This window comes from Peromyscus leucopus, chromosome 5 (genome assembly GCF_004664715.2).
Source record: "Peromyscus leucopus breed LL Stock chromosome 5, UCI_PerLeu_2.1, whole genome shotgun sequence".
Classification (NCBI taxonomy): domain Eukaryota; kingdom Metazoa; phylum Chordata; class Mammalia; order Rodentia; family Cricetidae; genus Peromyscus; species Peromyscus leucopus.
The window spans coordinates 8,366,458-8,382,536 of record NC_051067.1 but is presented as its reverse complement, the minus strand read 5'-3'; the positions used below and the strand labels follow the sequence as shown (position 1 = coordinate 8,382,536).

Here is a 16,079-nt window from a genome sequence, read left to right as displayed (position 1 = left end):
CCTTCTTCTTCCCAGTGTCCTCTGTGCCTGGAAGTCCTGCCTAGCTGATAGCCATTTAGTTTTTTATTAAACCAATTATGGTGACATATATTTATACAGCATAATCAAATATCTCACAACAGTGGGTTACAATAAAGAGTAGCCATGATTGTGAATCTTTTTTTTTTTTAAGATTTATTTATTATGTATACAGTATTCTGGCTGCATGTATGCCTGCAGCCAGAAGAGGGCACCAGATCCCATTATGGCTGGGAACCACCATGTAGTTGCTGAAAATTGAACTCAGGACCTCTAGAAGAGCATCCAGTGCTCTTAACCTCTGAGCCATCTCTCCAGCCTGATTGTGAATCTTCATGTTCAACTTAATTGGGTTTAGAATCAACTAAGGGAGACACCTCTGGATGGGTCTTTGAGGGCATGTCCAAAAATGTTAACTTGGGAAGTGGGAAGTACTACTGTCTGCACAGTAGGTGGTGTTTTCCAGAGGCATTGGGAGCCTGGAAAGATGCAGTGTTGCCCGCTTGCCTTTGCTTCTTGCTCAGTGAGTGCATCTGTCTTGCTGCTGCTACCACCACCACATCACTTCTGTGCCAGCGTGGGATTGCTGAGGCATCCATCCTCATGGACCAAACAGCTGCCAGGTTCCTAGCCTTTCCAGGATGTAGACAGCCATTGTGCATCCCTGCCAGTATTGTATAAACCAATCTAGTAAATTACACACATGTGCATGCATATGTTGACACACATGTATCATTTATGTTCCTTTAGAAAACTCCATCCAAGACATCAGCTACAATCAGTATGGTCCTACCCTACTCCTTTCTGTAGCGTGATGTGATGAAACCAGAATGTTTTTTCACTATAGTAGACTTTCCTGAAATGGTCTCTTGAATCGATTAAGAATGGACAGGGTGATAGCTCAGTTGGTAGAGTGCTTGCCTTGGAAGCATGAAGACAGGAGTTCTATCCTCCCCAGAACCAGTCAGGGGACGTTTGAATAACAGCCCCCACAATCTCACATTTGAATGCTTACGGAGTGGCATTAGGAGGTGTGGCCTTATTGGAGGAAGTGTGTCACTGATGGGTTTTGGGGTTTCCAAGCCAGGCCCAGTGGCTGGCGCTGGCTCTCTCTCTCTCTCTCTCTCTCTCTCTCTCTCTCTCTCTCTCTCTCTCTCTCTCTCTCTCTCTTTCCGTGCTGCCTGTGAATCCGGATGTAGAACTGTTAGCTAACCTCTCCATCGCCATGTCTGCCTGTGTGCCGCCATGCTTCCTGCTATGAGGATAATGGACTAAACCTCTTAAACTGTAAGCAAGTCCCAATTCAATGCTTTCTTTTATATGAGTTGCCATGGTCATAGTGTCTCTTCACAGCAATGGAACACTAAGACATCATGTAAAAAATATGGTAAATATGGTGCACATTTGTAATCCCAGTGCTGAGAAGGCAGAGGTAATCCTTGGTTGTCGCTGGTCAGGCAGCCTGGTCTACTTAGCCAATAAGTGACCTGTCTCAAACAGTAAGGGAGACGGCAATGGAGAACAGCGGCCAGCACTGTCCTCTGCCCTCCACTTGCATGCTCAGAAAAGGAATTTTTAAAAAGATTATGTATTTATCATGTATACAATGTCTTGCCTGCAGTTATTCCTGCATGCCTGAAGAGGGCGCCAGATCTCATTACAGATGGTTGTGAGCACCATGTGGTGCTGGGAATTGAACTTGGAACAACAGCCAGTGCTCTTAACCTCTGAGTTGTCTCTCCAGCCCTCAAAAAGGAGTTCTTATGAAAGATCTAAAATTAAATTTGAGACCTTATTTCCTCTTAAAAATTCACCATTTTCATGTTTCTTACAGATTCTGGCACTTGCCCTAAACTCTTGGCTGTGAAGGTGGAATACCCCCTGCCAGTCTGTCCTGACACCCATTGGGAGTTCAGGGTTCCCCAAGACAAACCCTCAGTCCTATCAGTGGTGCCCTCCAGAGATCACTGAGAGCTGTTGCTTGCATGTGGCTTCTCACAGAGAACCGATAGTAAGCCAAGCACAGCTGGCCCCTGGGACGGAGCCCCTTGTGGGCCTGAGTCTGAGGAGAGATCTTCCAGCATTGCTGTCCTGCTAGACAGCCCCTTCTTTTTCAGCCTTTGTTCAGGTTTGTTTTTTCTGAGACAGGGTCTCTCTCTCTCTCTCTCTCTCTCTCTCTCTCTCTCTCTCTCTCTGTGGGTCACGACCCCTTGACAAGCTTCTGTCTCCAGAGAGATTTACATTATGATTCACAACAGTAGTAAAGTTGCAGTTATGAAGTAGCAATGAAGATAATTTTATGGCGAGGGTTCACCACAACATGAGGAACTATTAAAGAGTTGTAGCATTAGGAAGGTTGAGAACCACTGCTCTATGTAGTTCTGGCTGTCCTGGGGCTTGCTATGTAGACCAGGCTGGCTTTGAACTCATAGAGATCCTCTGTTCTCTACCTTTGCAGTGCTGGGATTACAGGAATGTTCTGCCATGCTGGGCTTTTGTTCAGAATTTTTACCAGACGTCATGTAGAAGGATCACTGTCCATGTGGCTAATCTGTCTCCAGTTCCTTTGGACGTGGTACTGATACCATGCAATTCAGCAGTCCTGTGCTGAACCACTGTGATAGACAGACATGACTCAAAGTCCCAGGCCAATAAATACACCATGAAGCATGGCACAGAAATCACCTCCAAGCTTCATTGTAGTATGAAATCTAGTAGAGTCACTGTATCAAGGTAAACATCAGAATAAAGTAGTTGTTTTCTGGAAGTACTTAGACCTTGAAGAAATCATTGTAGAAAACAGTGTGAAGTTTTCTGTGATTTATAGAGTCCTTTTTGTGAAGGAGCTTTACAGCACGACTTTAGTTACCAGATGGTCCTGGCACACCTGGAATGTCTTGCATTACTGAGTACTGCAAACAGGGCACAGTAAGGACTAAAACCGCAAGGGTGAGATGCTCCTTCAAGAAACATGTACATCAGGTCTGGGGTTCGGTGTGAGCAACTTGTTTTACTCTAAAAACTTCTGTGACAATCTATAAATACAATTCTGCATGGGTTTTTGGGGCTCAGTCCAACAGAAATTGTTCCTCTTTGCTGCCCCAGAGCCTGATTACATTCTGGAGTGACCCTGTTTCTTTGATGGTCCAACATCACTCAGAATACTGACACTTCATCAGGAGCCGAAGGTCCTTTTGCTCTATTCAAATGGAAACTCACTTAGAGTCAGCAACACCAAATGCAGCGCCAGGCCGCTCCTTTCAAGTGTGGCCTTCAAGTGCCAATGGCCTAGTTTCCAGCCTCTAAGTACAGCTCCTCAGTAACCAGAGCTAGCAATGTAGTGCCTTCCTCTTACCCGTGCCAGGGCTGACGGCTCCTCCAGTCTCACTTCTCAGCCCTCTAATCCCTGATCTCTGCCGTCTAGCCACCTCCTAGTTGTTTCTGGGCTGCCTGGGGCTGGTCGTTCCAACTCACCTGCTTTTCCTCCTTGGCCGCTCTGCTAGCAGTCAGACATCACCAGTAGGCACTGTGACTACAGGGACTAGTCTTCTCTGAGGCCTGCGTCGCAGCGGAGAAGCCTTGCCAGGAAGGAAGTTTCCCCAGCTGCCTTCAGAAACATGAAGGGAGTGCTGTTTATAAAGCCAAGTCACTGTGTGCACTGGCTGTCATGGGTTAGGGAAATCTTCCTGTCTGACCAGATTGAAGGCCGCTGTAGTAAGACCCAGTGTATCTGTGAGCGGGGTCATCTGGGGTGGCTGTAGGCTGTCTCATGCAAGGGACATCTTGAGCTGTGGCCAAAGCAAGGCCCATGGAGCAGCTGTGAGGACTGCTGCAGTGCTTTTCCTGCCACACAGGATTCTCCTCGGGCAGCTCTGGGATTTGTGGCTGTTACCACAAAAATACCAAAACTATGTTGTTGCTGACAGCTCAGGGATCTTTGAAGGGAGGGCTGTTTGAGTAACAGCTCCTCAAGTTCCTGAGAGGAAGATGGAATTGTGGCCTTTAAGACAGGCTTTTTGTCACTCTCCTGCTGGACATGTTTCCTTTCTTTTTTAGAAGTGTATGTGGGTTTGGAGCATGGGAAGACTGTTTATTTCATGTTGTGTATTTGTAGTAAGGACTCTACCGAATCCAAGAGAATATACAACCAAGTGACTCAGAAGGAAACTATAGTCGGACCCCTTTTTAGGCTGCCAGCTCACAAATAATGGAGACTTATTAATTATGAACGCTTGGCCTTGGCTTAGGCTTTTCTTTAACTAGCTCTTATTACTTAACCTGATTTTATTAGCCTGCATTCACGTGGCTCGGTTACCTGTCCTCCATGTATGTCCTACTCGCCACACCTAGATTCATCCCCACCCCAGTCCGCCTCTCCTCTCCTGCCTAGCTATTGGCCATTCAGCTCTTTATTAAACCAATCAAACGATCAGAAGGCACCTTAGGCAAATACGCATCTCACAGTGGACAAAAAGTTTATCTCACAACACAAACAGTTATGGTCAAAATGGAATTAGGCTAGGGGTTCGGCCTCTTTCAGCATGAAGGCTATAACACATTTCTAAAGATGTCAGGGATTAAAAAAAAAAAACCAAAAACAACCAACCTAAATACTACAGGGTGTCCCACAAAATCCTTTTATTACATGTCAGAAGGCTCTAACACCATTATCATCTGAATATTCCCATGCTGTTTCGAGGTCTGGAATCTCACCCTAACCACCCATGAGAAACTGAAGGGCAGACGATGTCTTTTATTTGTTGGTTGGTTTTTCAAAACAGGGATTTCTCTGTATAGCCCTGGCTGTCCTGGATCTCGCTCTGTAGCCCAGGCTGGCCTCGAACTCACCGAGATCCGCCTGCCTCTGCCTCCCGAGTGCTGGGATTAAAGGCGTGCACCACCGCCGCCGACAATGAGGCCAATGTTGACAATGGTCAAACCTCTTTCACCAACAGCGGTGAAAAGCGGCTTCTGGAACACAACCGCGGTTTTCAAACCCTGACTGCACCATTGAGAAGTCCTGTGTCCTGAGAAATTTAGTGAGTGGACGTTCTGACACGGGAGCGTTGGGCAGCGAGAAGCTCCTCGGCTGGCCGAACTCCCCTGCCGGGCGCCCAGATCAGCACAGGCGCGGCCACTCCGCGCAAGCGCGCTCTGGCCACTCGCCAATCGACCGGTCTCGCGATAGCTAAGCGTGCGTGCGTGCGTGCGTGCGTGCGTGCGCGCGCGCGCGGCGCTCACGTTCCGGGGCTGTGGCGGCCTCTTCTTCCAGCGTCCCGGGCCCGCTGTGAGGGCTCCTGGGAGTCGGGCGCTGGCGTGGGCCTCCCCGCCGCCGCCGGCCCTCTGCCGGGGACTGGACTGGGCCGGCCGGAGCGAGGGAACCGGCGGGAGCTTTCCTGCCTATGGTCGACCCCTGGGCACGCTGAGGGCCGGGCTCCGAGCGGCCGAGGTAGGGCGCGGGGCGGCGGCGGCGGGCGCGGGGCCCGGCGAACGAGGCGCGGGATGCGGCGGCGGGCGCGGGCACCTCCTTCCTCCCGAGCGTCAGCGGCCCCGCGGTACTTCCGCCCGGGCGCCCGCCGGCCTCGGGGGAGGCGGAAGTCACGGCGCGGGCCGCACAGCCAGGGCTGCAGGGAGGGCGCGGGGCTGCGAACTTGTCTGGCGCTGCGGTAATCGCGGCTTCCCGGCACGTCCCGGCCACACGGCGGTGAACGCCTCGGGACCAGTGAGGATGCTGGCTTGGGGAACTGCCGCGGGCCACAGTTGGGTCGTGCAGAAAAGACAAAGGGGACCGTTATTTATGTTGTGTCCTAGTATGCAAACTTGCCCTGGCGAGGCCTGGAGCGGAGCAGCACCCCCAGTTCTTGCCACGGCCTCCCACACACTTATTTAACATTATAAATTCATGTTATTATATATAGTAGAGAGCAAAATTGTAACAAAAAGCCGAGGATTTTGTGATACTTGATTTTTGGAGAACAGACTGAGCTTTTGAAGCTTTGCCGTATTTACAAAGCTTCATAGGTGCCTTGTGAAGTTACTAAAAATAGTCTTGTTGATCGTAATGTCTGCCGTATTCAAGATGCGATTGTTTCATTTGAGGAGAGCAGGATTAAAACTCCACAGGAAACCTCCAGGGAGAACAAATCTGAGCACACCTTCAGAACTACTAATTTGGTCACAGTCCAACTCTTCATTGGCTTCCTTAAACTTTCAGTGAATCATTTAAAAAGATGTTTGGTATGTGCAAGGCTCTGTGTTCCACCCCAGTTCCACAAACAAAACAAACCACACTGTAACCTTTGCTAGACAACACAGTTTGTTCTATAACTTCTAGCTTGCGTTCCACCCATATCTTAGAGAAATTCTTTCGACTTTCTTAGCTGTAGTGAACTTTGTATGGAAGGAGTTCAAGACGTTCAAGTTAGCTGGAAAAAAGCAGTTGAGCGTGTGTACCAGTCTTGAGAACTAGAGATTGGTTCCCCGCACCTAATCACTGCACAGCTGGAAACTTAACGGTGACTCCATCTGCTGCAGTTCCAAGGTTGCCCGCACCCACAGACATCATTTTAAAAAAAGTAGCTGACCAAGCATGTTGGTTAACACCTTTACACGGATCACTTGCCTGGTGAGGCAGGAGGATTGCGGTGAGTTTGTGGTCAGCCTAGACAAAGAATGAGACCAGTTCTCAAAAAACAACACAATCATTAGCAGGTAAGTTTTGGAGTTGAATGCTGAGGTGTTGCCGAATGCTGAAGTTTATCGTGCATGTAAATGCATGCACATATATAATCACAAAGGGGTTCGCAGTGCTGAAGTGGTTGTAAGCATATTTTCCCTTTGTCTGGCAGCCCCATGTGTGGGAGGACGAACTCCCACTTACTGCCATCATCTCTTGCTGTCTGTGAAGCTTGGGGCTGGCCTTGAATCTGGGGTTCTCTGACGTCAGCCTTCCCAGTGATAGGACTTAAAGGCACGTGTGTGCCTCTGCATGTTTGCACACGTGTCAAGAAGTCACTGCCACGTGTCTTCCTTGAGGGGTGCGCTCTTACTTTTGAGACAGGGTCTCCCACCTTGAGCCTGGAGCTCTCATGTTTGGCTAGATTGGCCGACCACTGGGTTGTAGGGATCTGCTGGCAGTCTCTACTACCTCCCCCATGGGGGTTACTTATACAGGGTGCTGTGCTTACCTTTTTTATGTATGCTGGGGATCCAAGCCCAGGCCCTTGTGTCTGTACAGCAGGAGGCACTTTACCAACAACCGAGCCAGTACTGAGGTTCTTTTTTTTTTTTTTTTTTTTTAAAGGAAGGGGCTTTTCTTATGTAGCCTTCACTGTCCTGGAGTTTGCCATGTAGATCAGGCTGACCTTGAACTCACAGAGTTTCAGTGAACTCTATCTCAGATTAAAGGCACGTGCCACCACAAGTGGCTCCAGGTTTTGTTTTGTTTTGTTTTTTTTTTGGTGAGAGCTTTCTAAATAATCATGACTGAAGAGGGCTGTTTTCTCACAGATGTGTGTGTTTCTAGCTTGCATACAGTTTCTAGTCCAAATTCATTGTCTATAAACAGCTCTTTAGATTCCTGCTTAATTCACACGCATATATATGTGAATATGTATATTTAGTGGTGCATCTCAGATACATTTATTAATGCCACATTATAAAGTGTACAGCAGTGTTCCATGTCCCATCTAATACAATTTGCTTACATTTACAGGCCAACAGGTTCATCTTGAGTGAAATCTGGAGTTGGTTAAAGAGGTTCATGAGCAGGACTGGAGTCTTTCCAAGCTTATTATAAGCACTACTGATTTTATAAACAATGAAGGTCATCATCCCTATTCCTACCCAAACTTCCTGATAAATCTGGGCATAGTAGGGTTTCATGAGGACCTAGACATTTAACGAGTATAAAACATGAAGAGAAAGTGTGATTGTTTCACAAAGCACAGTACTAGCTTTTCTTCCATTTTGATGATTAATTTATTTGCCTTTTATATTTGCAACAGAAATATTTTGTGGATATTTATAAAGTTAAGGGCTAAAGAGAGTCTGTTTGGTGTGATGAGGGATTGAACCCAGGGCTCCGCACATGCGCTATGTCCCTAGCCCCAAAGAGGTGACTGGTAGAGTGACTCCTATGGTAGGAGATGAGTTTGCCTATTAGGGCAACGTTTGGAGAAAATTTTGGTTGTCATAAATTTGGGGGGAAAGCTGTATTCCTAACATCTAGTGGGATGCTGCTAAACACTGTCAGTGTAGAGAAGACGGATCTCAGCATGGCTGTATGCTAGCTGTAACACAAACGGTTGACTCTCTATTCAGATTAACTAAATTCCTGTTTGGCTTTGCCATCTCTTAAAAAATGTCCCTGATAGGTGGCTGAAAGTCAATTCCCATTTCTTAAAAAAACAAAAGAAAAAAGGTGTGTGATTTTATCTATTTGTGCTGATGCAGAGGCCAGGGGGATTGAGTGTCCTCTGTCACTGTCTATTTTTTTGAGGCAGGGTGTCAATGGACCTGGGACTTGTGTTTCCTTAGCTAGGCTGGAAGCCAGCAAGTCCACTGGTCTTCTGTTTCTACTCGAGTCAGCAGGCTGGGGTTGCAGGCAGGACTGATCTGTAAGGAGGTGCTGACGTCCAAACTCCAGTCCTCAGTTGTGCAGAAGTGCTGTTAACTGCTGAGCCCTTCTCCAGCCCTGTTCCCATTTCTTTAACAGCATGCACTGAGGATTATGTGCAAAGGCCTGGCACATAGAAAATGCTCAAAAACTAACTTGAGGCCAACATTACACTAAAACTTAACTTGAAGGCCTCTATTTCTAATCTGAAATTAGAATTGTAGCTAATGAAGTAAGTATTAATAGCTCATAGCTTTGGGAAGTAAGTAAAAATTATCCCCTTTTAATATTCTGTTTTGTTTTGACTTGCAATTCAACTCTGTGTTGGCTGCCCTGACCATAAACAAGTGGCTTCTTGATGTATATTTTTACTCCACTGTGCAGACTTTAGACCACCTGGGCAACAACTCTACTTACTGATTCTTGGCAAGTCCTTAGTTCATAGCATGTGCCTCTCGGGCATGAGTCCTATTTCCTTGTGCTTTTAGGAACTAAGTTCCTTATTTGTCATTTCTGGGAGGGGTTGCAGTTTTAGGATGTGAAGGACGACACTTGAGGAGGGACCTTAGTCTGAATTGGAGCACATAGCTTTGTCTTCTTGTGTTACAGTGCTGCAGCCTAAAATCTAAATGCTCGGGTGAGATACAGCCTTATGTAGAAGAGGAGAAATCATAGCAAGAGCCTCAGACAGAACAGTGACTTTGGACTTTTCAGGGCCCTGTAAACAAGAAGGTGGCATTCCCTGTATGTGACCTCTTTGACATTCAGCTTTTGCCTTTGGAGTTGATGGTATTTGATTGTTGCCCATATTTTTGTAGTTCCAGTCTTCACTGTTTGTATTTGTGCTCATCTGTTTTAGCTAATAGAAACCTTTGTTTATCTTCTGCTTGGATACAGGCCATTGGAAGGGCCAAGACATTGTGTTCCTTGCTTGACACTATCTGGCTCTTGAAAAGTGTAACACACACTCAGCGTTCTACATAAATAATAAATTACCATAATGACTGAGTATCCATCTTGTGGAAACTGATCAGGTTAAGAGTATACATGTGAGAATGAGCTGTAAGAACCAGCAAAGGCATTCTAAGGTTAGGCATGGGAATTCATTTTAATAAGAGTTCTGGGTTATTTTTGTTTAATTTTTAACATTTGTGTGTGTGTGTGGATGCACGCGCGGGCGCGCGCGAAGGCATGCACACGAGTGTGTATGTGGGTTTCAGGACAATGTGGAAGTTGACTCCTACCTCTTGGGTCATTGGAATTGAAATTAGGATATCAAGCTTGGTGGCAGGTGTCTTTACCTGCTGAACATCTCTTTGGCTCTTGTGGTTTTTACTGTTGTCTTTCTAGGGTTAATAACTTAAAAGGGAAAAAAGCCTACAAAGTACTCATTTTTCTACTTCAGCTTTAATCAGACTACTATAGCTATTAAATTAGTGGTTGGAGTTTTTTTTTTTTTTTATTTAGATTTTTAAGAAATTTTATGTATCCCAGTGCTCGGGAGGCAGAGCCAGGCAGATCTCTGAGTTCAAGACCAGCCTGGTCTAGAGAGCGAGATCCAGGACAGGCACCAAAACTACACAGAGAAACCTTGTCTCGAAAAAACCAAAAGGGGAAAAAGAGAAAGAAAGAAAGAAAGAAAGAAAGAAAGAAAGAAAGAAAGAAAGAAAGAAATTTTATGTGGTGATGGTGCATGCCTTTAATCCCAGCACTGGGGAGGCAGAGGCAGGTGGATCTTTGAGTTTAAAACCAGCCTGGTCTACAGAGTGAGTTCCGGGACAGACAGGGCTGTTACACAGAGAAACCCTATTTGGGGGTGATTATGTATATGACTATTTTGCCTACATGTATGTATGTTTCTCATATGTATGCCTGGTGTCCAAGGAGGTCAGAAGAGGGTGTCAGTGCCCTGGAACTGGAATTGTAGATGGTGTAAGCCACCATATGGGTGCTGGGACCCGAACCTGGGCCCACTGCAAGATGAGCAAATCCTGTCTTAACTGCTCAGCCATAGTTCCAGCCTCTAATTGAGTGATTTCATATGACATCTGTTCCATCTCTAATTGAGGGAACCATGACTCTTGTGCTGTTTGTTTTGTGACTTTTTTTGGGGTGGAGGCATGGACACCATTCTCTGTTTACCCTGGATAGGGCACCAGCAAAGAATTCCAAGCAAGGCTAGCATAGTGAGCCAGTGAGCTTATTAGATTATGGACAGATGTATAGGTAACTCAAAGGCAGCTGTATGGCTGAACAGACTCCCTAGCATGGTCAGAGCTTGTAAAAGCCACATCCCTAGAACTCCCTGCCCACTGGAGAGATTTTCTCTCCCTAGCAGCTCCTTCCTGCTTTTATAAACTTGCAGGGAGATGGGGAGTGAATCTCCTAACTTTGTGGAGCTTTCTGAGCATTGTGCATTTCATTTACTTATTGAATCTTCTGGACCTTCGTCCTCTGGAAAAGAATGTTTCAGTTGGGTAGGGGTGGGGAGGCTGTCACGGAATACTACTCAGATGGGTTGGTTTATGAGTATTCTGGAGTATACCCTATTGCCCTAATTTTGGGTAGTCTGCATAGTTGTTGAAAGGATTTTCCCATTGAATGCTGTCATACAGATAGGTATTTATGCATATTTGTTTTTGTTTTTGGTAGAAAATGATGCATCCTGTTGCCGGCAGTAATCCAGTATTCTGTGGGCCTGGCAAGCCTTCCTGCCTCAGTGAAGATGCCATGAGAGCTGCTGACCAGTTCGATATATACTCCTCCCAACAAAGCAAATACGGCCACACAGTCGGCCACAAACCAATGGTTTGTCAAAGGCAAGACCCGTTAAACGAAACACACTTGCAGCCTACCAGTGGCAGAAACATAGAGATAAAAGATGAACTAAAGAAAAAGAAAAACCTCAATCGATCTGGTAAGCGCGGCCGGCCTTCGGGAACCACCAAGTCAGCAGGATACCGGACCAGCACAGGCAGACCCCTGGGAACTACCAAAGCAGCTGGATTTAAGACAAGTCCAGGCAGACCTTTGGGTACAACTAAAGCTGCAGGGTACAAGGTCAGCCCAGGGAGACCTCCAGGTAGCATTAAAGCTCTGTCCCGGCTTGCAGATCTTGGCTATGGCTGTGGTACTGCTGCCTTTCCTTACCCTATGATGCATAGCAGGGCGGTTCACGGGGTTCAGGAACCCGGCGGCGAAGTCAAGCCACCCAGTGAATGAGCCAGGCAGGACAGCACCTGTTAGGAGCAGACTGAGGCATCCCAAACAAAGCTGCTTGGTTTAATTTGACTTTACCACCTGGACTTCCCAGTTTTGTTCTTCTGTTTGATCTCCCTCATTCCCACTTCTTTTTCTTTCTTTTTTGCTCAGAAGTCACCACATGTTGACAGATACACTTTGAACAGGAGTAGTGCATGGTTTCTATATGTACAAGGCTCAGTCAGCACTCAGCTAAGTCATTTTTGCTTTCCCTTTGGGCCTTTCTTAGTGGACACTTCAGGCTGATCAGTTGCCTCAGTTGACTTTCCATTGCGAGCAAACCAGTGTGTAAGGTTTACCTGAGGCATTGTAACTGATGGGGCAGAACAGCAACTAGTCAACAGACCAAAGGGCGTGGCTGTGTGAGTTAGAACTTCATGGAACAAGACAGCTGTTTGGAGACTTTGAAATTTAAAACAGCTTCTTATTTATTGATTCACATGACATTAGTTGACCATTGTTCCTAATGCATTGTTTAGTAATTGCTTTGCAGAGATTATAGTTACAGGTTATATGTTTTTCAGTTGCTTAAGCTCACATATACCAGACACTGCAAACAATTCAGACTTACAGCAAAACCCTTAAATACTTCCTAAACCTGCACATTATATTAATATTCAAGAAAAAGAAACCTTAAGGTCTGCATGTAACTATAGTCCTCCTATTTTGTCTTTTATATATTTAGTGAATTTCAAAGTATTATATTTAAAACATTTATTTCTATTGCTCATTTATTTAGAATGGCTTTTTAGTTTTTTTGAGTAATTGTTATTATATTGCATTAGTACTTAACTGCATTTTCAGGTTTTTATCTACCAAAGGACACAAATTAAGTGGTAGACTGCAAACTGGTCTAAGAAAGCAGTTTTCTGGCTGTCAAGACCCAAATACCAAGAACTGTAAAAGGAGTGCTGGTTAGTTTATAATGGCATTGTGGCTCCAGGAAGACCACTTTTCTAAAAGAAATCTGTTCTCCCGAGTGAGGCTTGCTTTAAAAGCAGTACAGAAAACAGAAAAGTATTGGGCTCATAGGTATAGTTACAGAGGGAAATCTTCATTTCTGAAATATTTCTTGTTGATATACATTTTATTTATTCTGAGTTTATTCTAAATAAAGTTTTATGAACTTTAGAATTGAAAAGCTTCACTGGGCAGTGGTGGCGCACACCTTTAATCCCAGTACTCAGGAGGCAGAGGCAGGTGGATCTCTGAGTTTGAGAGGTGTACATAGTGATTTCCAAGATGGCTAAATAGAAACCCTCTCTTCACAAAACAGAACAAAAAAGAAAGAAAAGCTTTCAAAAATTATGTTTTTTACTTGCATTTTAAAATGCCTGTGATATTAAAATGTAGATTTACAGGACTCAAAAAAACGTTAAAAATAATCATTAATTTAAAAGGACACATACCTGATGGTTAGGCTTGCTCTCAGTCCATGCAAATTGACTGCACGTAAATGCCATGTTTTAGACCTTTATCAGGAGACAAGCAGCAAACCTCAGGTGCCCCAGGATAGCTGACACAGTAGCTGGGCGTCTGCTCCAACAGTAAGAGGTGTTGCATTGCATGCATGTGAGGACAGGGACCTCAACAGTACTAGCTTTGCACAAAGCATAGGGAACAGTGGACAGTGCTGGGTGATTACACAGCCAGCTGTATCATTCAGGCAGCTAAAGTGCTTCAAGAGTTTCTTCTTGCAGAAGCTTAGAATATAAAACCTTTAATAATTTACTCAGAACAGTATAACTTCTGACACACACAAATGCTTGCATCTTCATTCATATGTTCGTCTGGTCACTTGAGTATCTGTCACTTAACTATTTCTGAAGATATTCAGCAGTTGGCTGCTTAGAAATCCTTGCACGGCTAGTCCCTGAAGACAGTTGAGCTATTCTACTATAGAGTAATGCGCACCACTGTCTAGGATTTGGGTGCATGTTGTGTTTCATAGTAAGTCCACTTAACAGCCTTCCAGTTTGATTTCATTCCTGGTTTTGTACCCTTCCGTTTCTTCCTTGCCCTTCCCATACCCACCTCCTTTCTCCAGCTCTCCAGCACATCTACGCAGTGGTGCTGTGCTGTGTGTCAGAAGACAGAGTGGGTGGATTATTGTATAATGAGTTTTGTATACATGTTCATGAAATGGGGCATCAGTTTAAGGAGAGATGTTCATACCAGTGTTATTATCGGGAGCTCTGTCTATCCCAGGAAAGGGAGATGAGTGGCTACACTTGTGAGTGGCATCAGTTAGGAAACTGAATGTACTGTTCCTGTGAGCAGTTAGCTGGAACAGTAAATGCGTGCTCTGGTGAACATCTGGGTCTGCTTGCTTCTCTCCTTGTGGACAGTTCAGTAGGCCACACGGGAGAGACACAGAAGTGATGACATGAAGTCCTCACATAGAAGCTATTTTTATTTCTACCTGATCTAAAGACTGCATTCTGCATCTTTTGTAACATGGTCTTTTGTCACGACAGACACTGAAATAGCATGTTAATCAGTTGCCTAGATGTCAGTGTATTCAGTTGGGGAAAACTGCCCCCCCCCACTGTATAATTGTTCCTTGAAAGGTAAATTGCTAATTTTATACTGCGTGATTCTATTCTTCATAAAATAGGTTTCACTATTCTATATTAAAACTGTTTGTCAGAAAATGATCTATTCCAGTAAGTTGGTTTTACTTTTTTCTGAAAAGGATATTATAACATGCCTTATTTATTATTGTTATAACAAGTAAGGAGTCAATCAATACAGATGAAATTCTCATTTTCCACAGGTATCACCTTGCTTAACTAATCTTTAAAAGGGGTGATTTTTGATACTATCTTAGGAGTTTTGCACTGGATATAAAAAATATTGGCACAATATATTGAAAAATTAAATAGTAGTTGGTTTAATTTTTAATATTTGGGAACTTTTTTAAAAATCAGTGTTTAAATCAAACAATGGTTCTTTGTATTTTTAATTTACTTTTTAAAAAGAAACATCAGTCAACATGTATTTATTGATTCCAAACTGCTGTTTGTGTGAATTTACATATATATTTTCATGAAATAAGGATACTGAATTTCTTTGAGGTAAAATCTGGATCCATTTAATATGAGGTTAAGGGCGCTTCATCCAGTGTAAGAATGACCATAGTGAATTTAGACAGTGAAATTCTTTATACTTTAAAAAGCTTTGAAAGAACAGTTCAGGGGTATTGATAATAATTCTCTCCGTTCCTTAGCTATATGCTGTAAGCTTTTATGATCCGTTACAGTAAAATAATAATTCAGAACAGTCTTGGGCATAAAAAGTTTTGATGCTCTTTTGTTCTGTCTATTATAATGTCATTGGCTTCACTCAAACTCTAAGATGTATCTGAATCTTTGCTCTTCTCCGTTTTCCTTCCAAGTAGACAGATTTATGCTCTCACATACAGTGTATTTAAGTTTTTGAGAATTAATGCTCTAGCAAGTCAGTTGTGTGATTTAATCAGGCTACTCTGATTCTTTGATTCACAATTTCCTTTTTCCACAGACAATTATGAAGCAAATAATAACCGTTTAAATAAGCACGTTGTCCTCTGCTGTAAAAAGTCTGAATAGATACTGTGTATGTTTTAATGTCCATGAACTTGAGCTACTCATGTGCAATTATGTGTATGGGAATGGAGTAGTGTTCATGATTTGTATCTACATCATCATATGGATGTATATTTATTAATAAAGTCATCACTTTAAGACCATTTACTGCTTTATTTTTTTCCATTTATTTATTTTGTATATGGTGGTGTGGGATCATGTTTATGCCATAGCATGCATGGAAATTGGTTCCCTCCACTCTGGTCCAGAGAACAAGCTTAGGTGGTAAGGCTCTGTGGTACCTCACCCACTGAGCCTTCTCTCATTCATTGCTGTCTCTTAGCACAGTAGAGAAGCATACATGTTAAACCTGACCATGATTTGTTGGTATATATATATTTTTTGAATTTTGCATTCTAATCTGCCTCTCTTGACTTACTTTTTTTATATATAGTATACATTTGTATTTCATTGGTTTTCCATTATTTGGGCTGGAGAGAGACGACTTAGTGATTAAAAGTAATTACTGTCCATTAAAAATAAGTTTAAAAATATATGTATAAATGTAGTTGATATATTGTGCATGCCAATAAACTTACTGGGGGTCAGAGAACAGA

The 16,079-nt window shown here is 44.0% G+C and overlaps 1 protein-coding gene across 1 annotated transcript; it reads left to right on the top strand.

Annotated features, from left to right (window-relative positions):
* Positions 1-5,237: 5,237 nt before the first annotated feature.
* On the top strand, positions 5,238-15,626 carry C5H5orf24 (chromosome 5 C5orf24 homolog). Its single transcript, XM_028863447.2, has 2 exons — positions 5,238-5,467; positions 11,288-15,626. Exon 2 carries the CDS (start codon positions 11,291-11,293, stop codon positions 11,855-11,857), a length of 567 nt encoding a protein of 188 aa, XP_028719280.1. The 5' UTR covers positions 5,238-5,467; positions 11,288-11,290; the 3' UTR covers positions 11,858-15,626.
* The last annotated feature ends 453 nt before the right edge of the window (positions 15,627-16,079 follow it).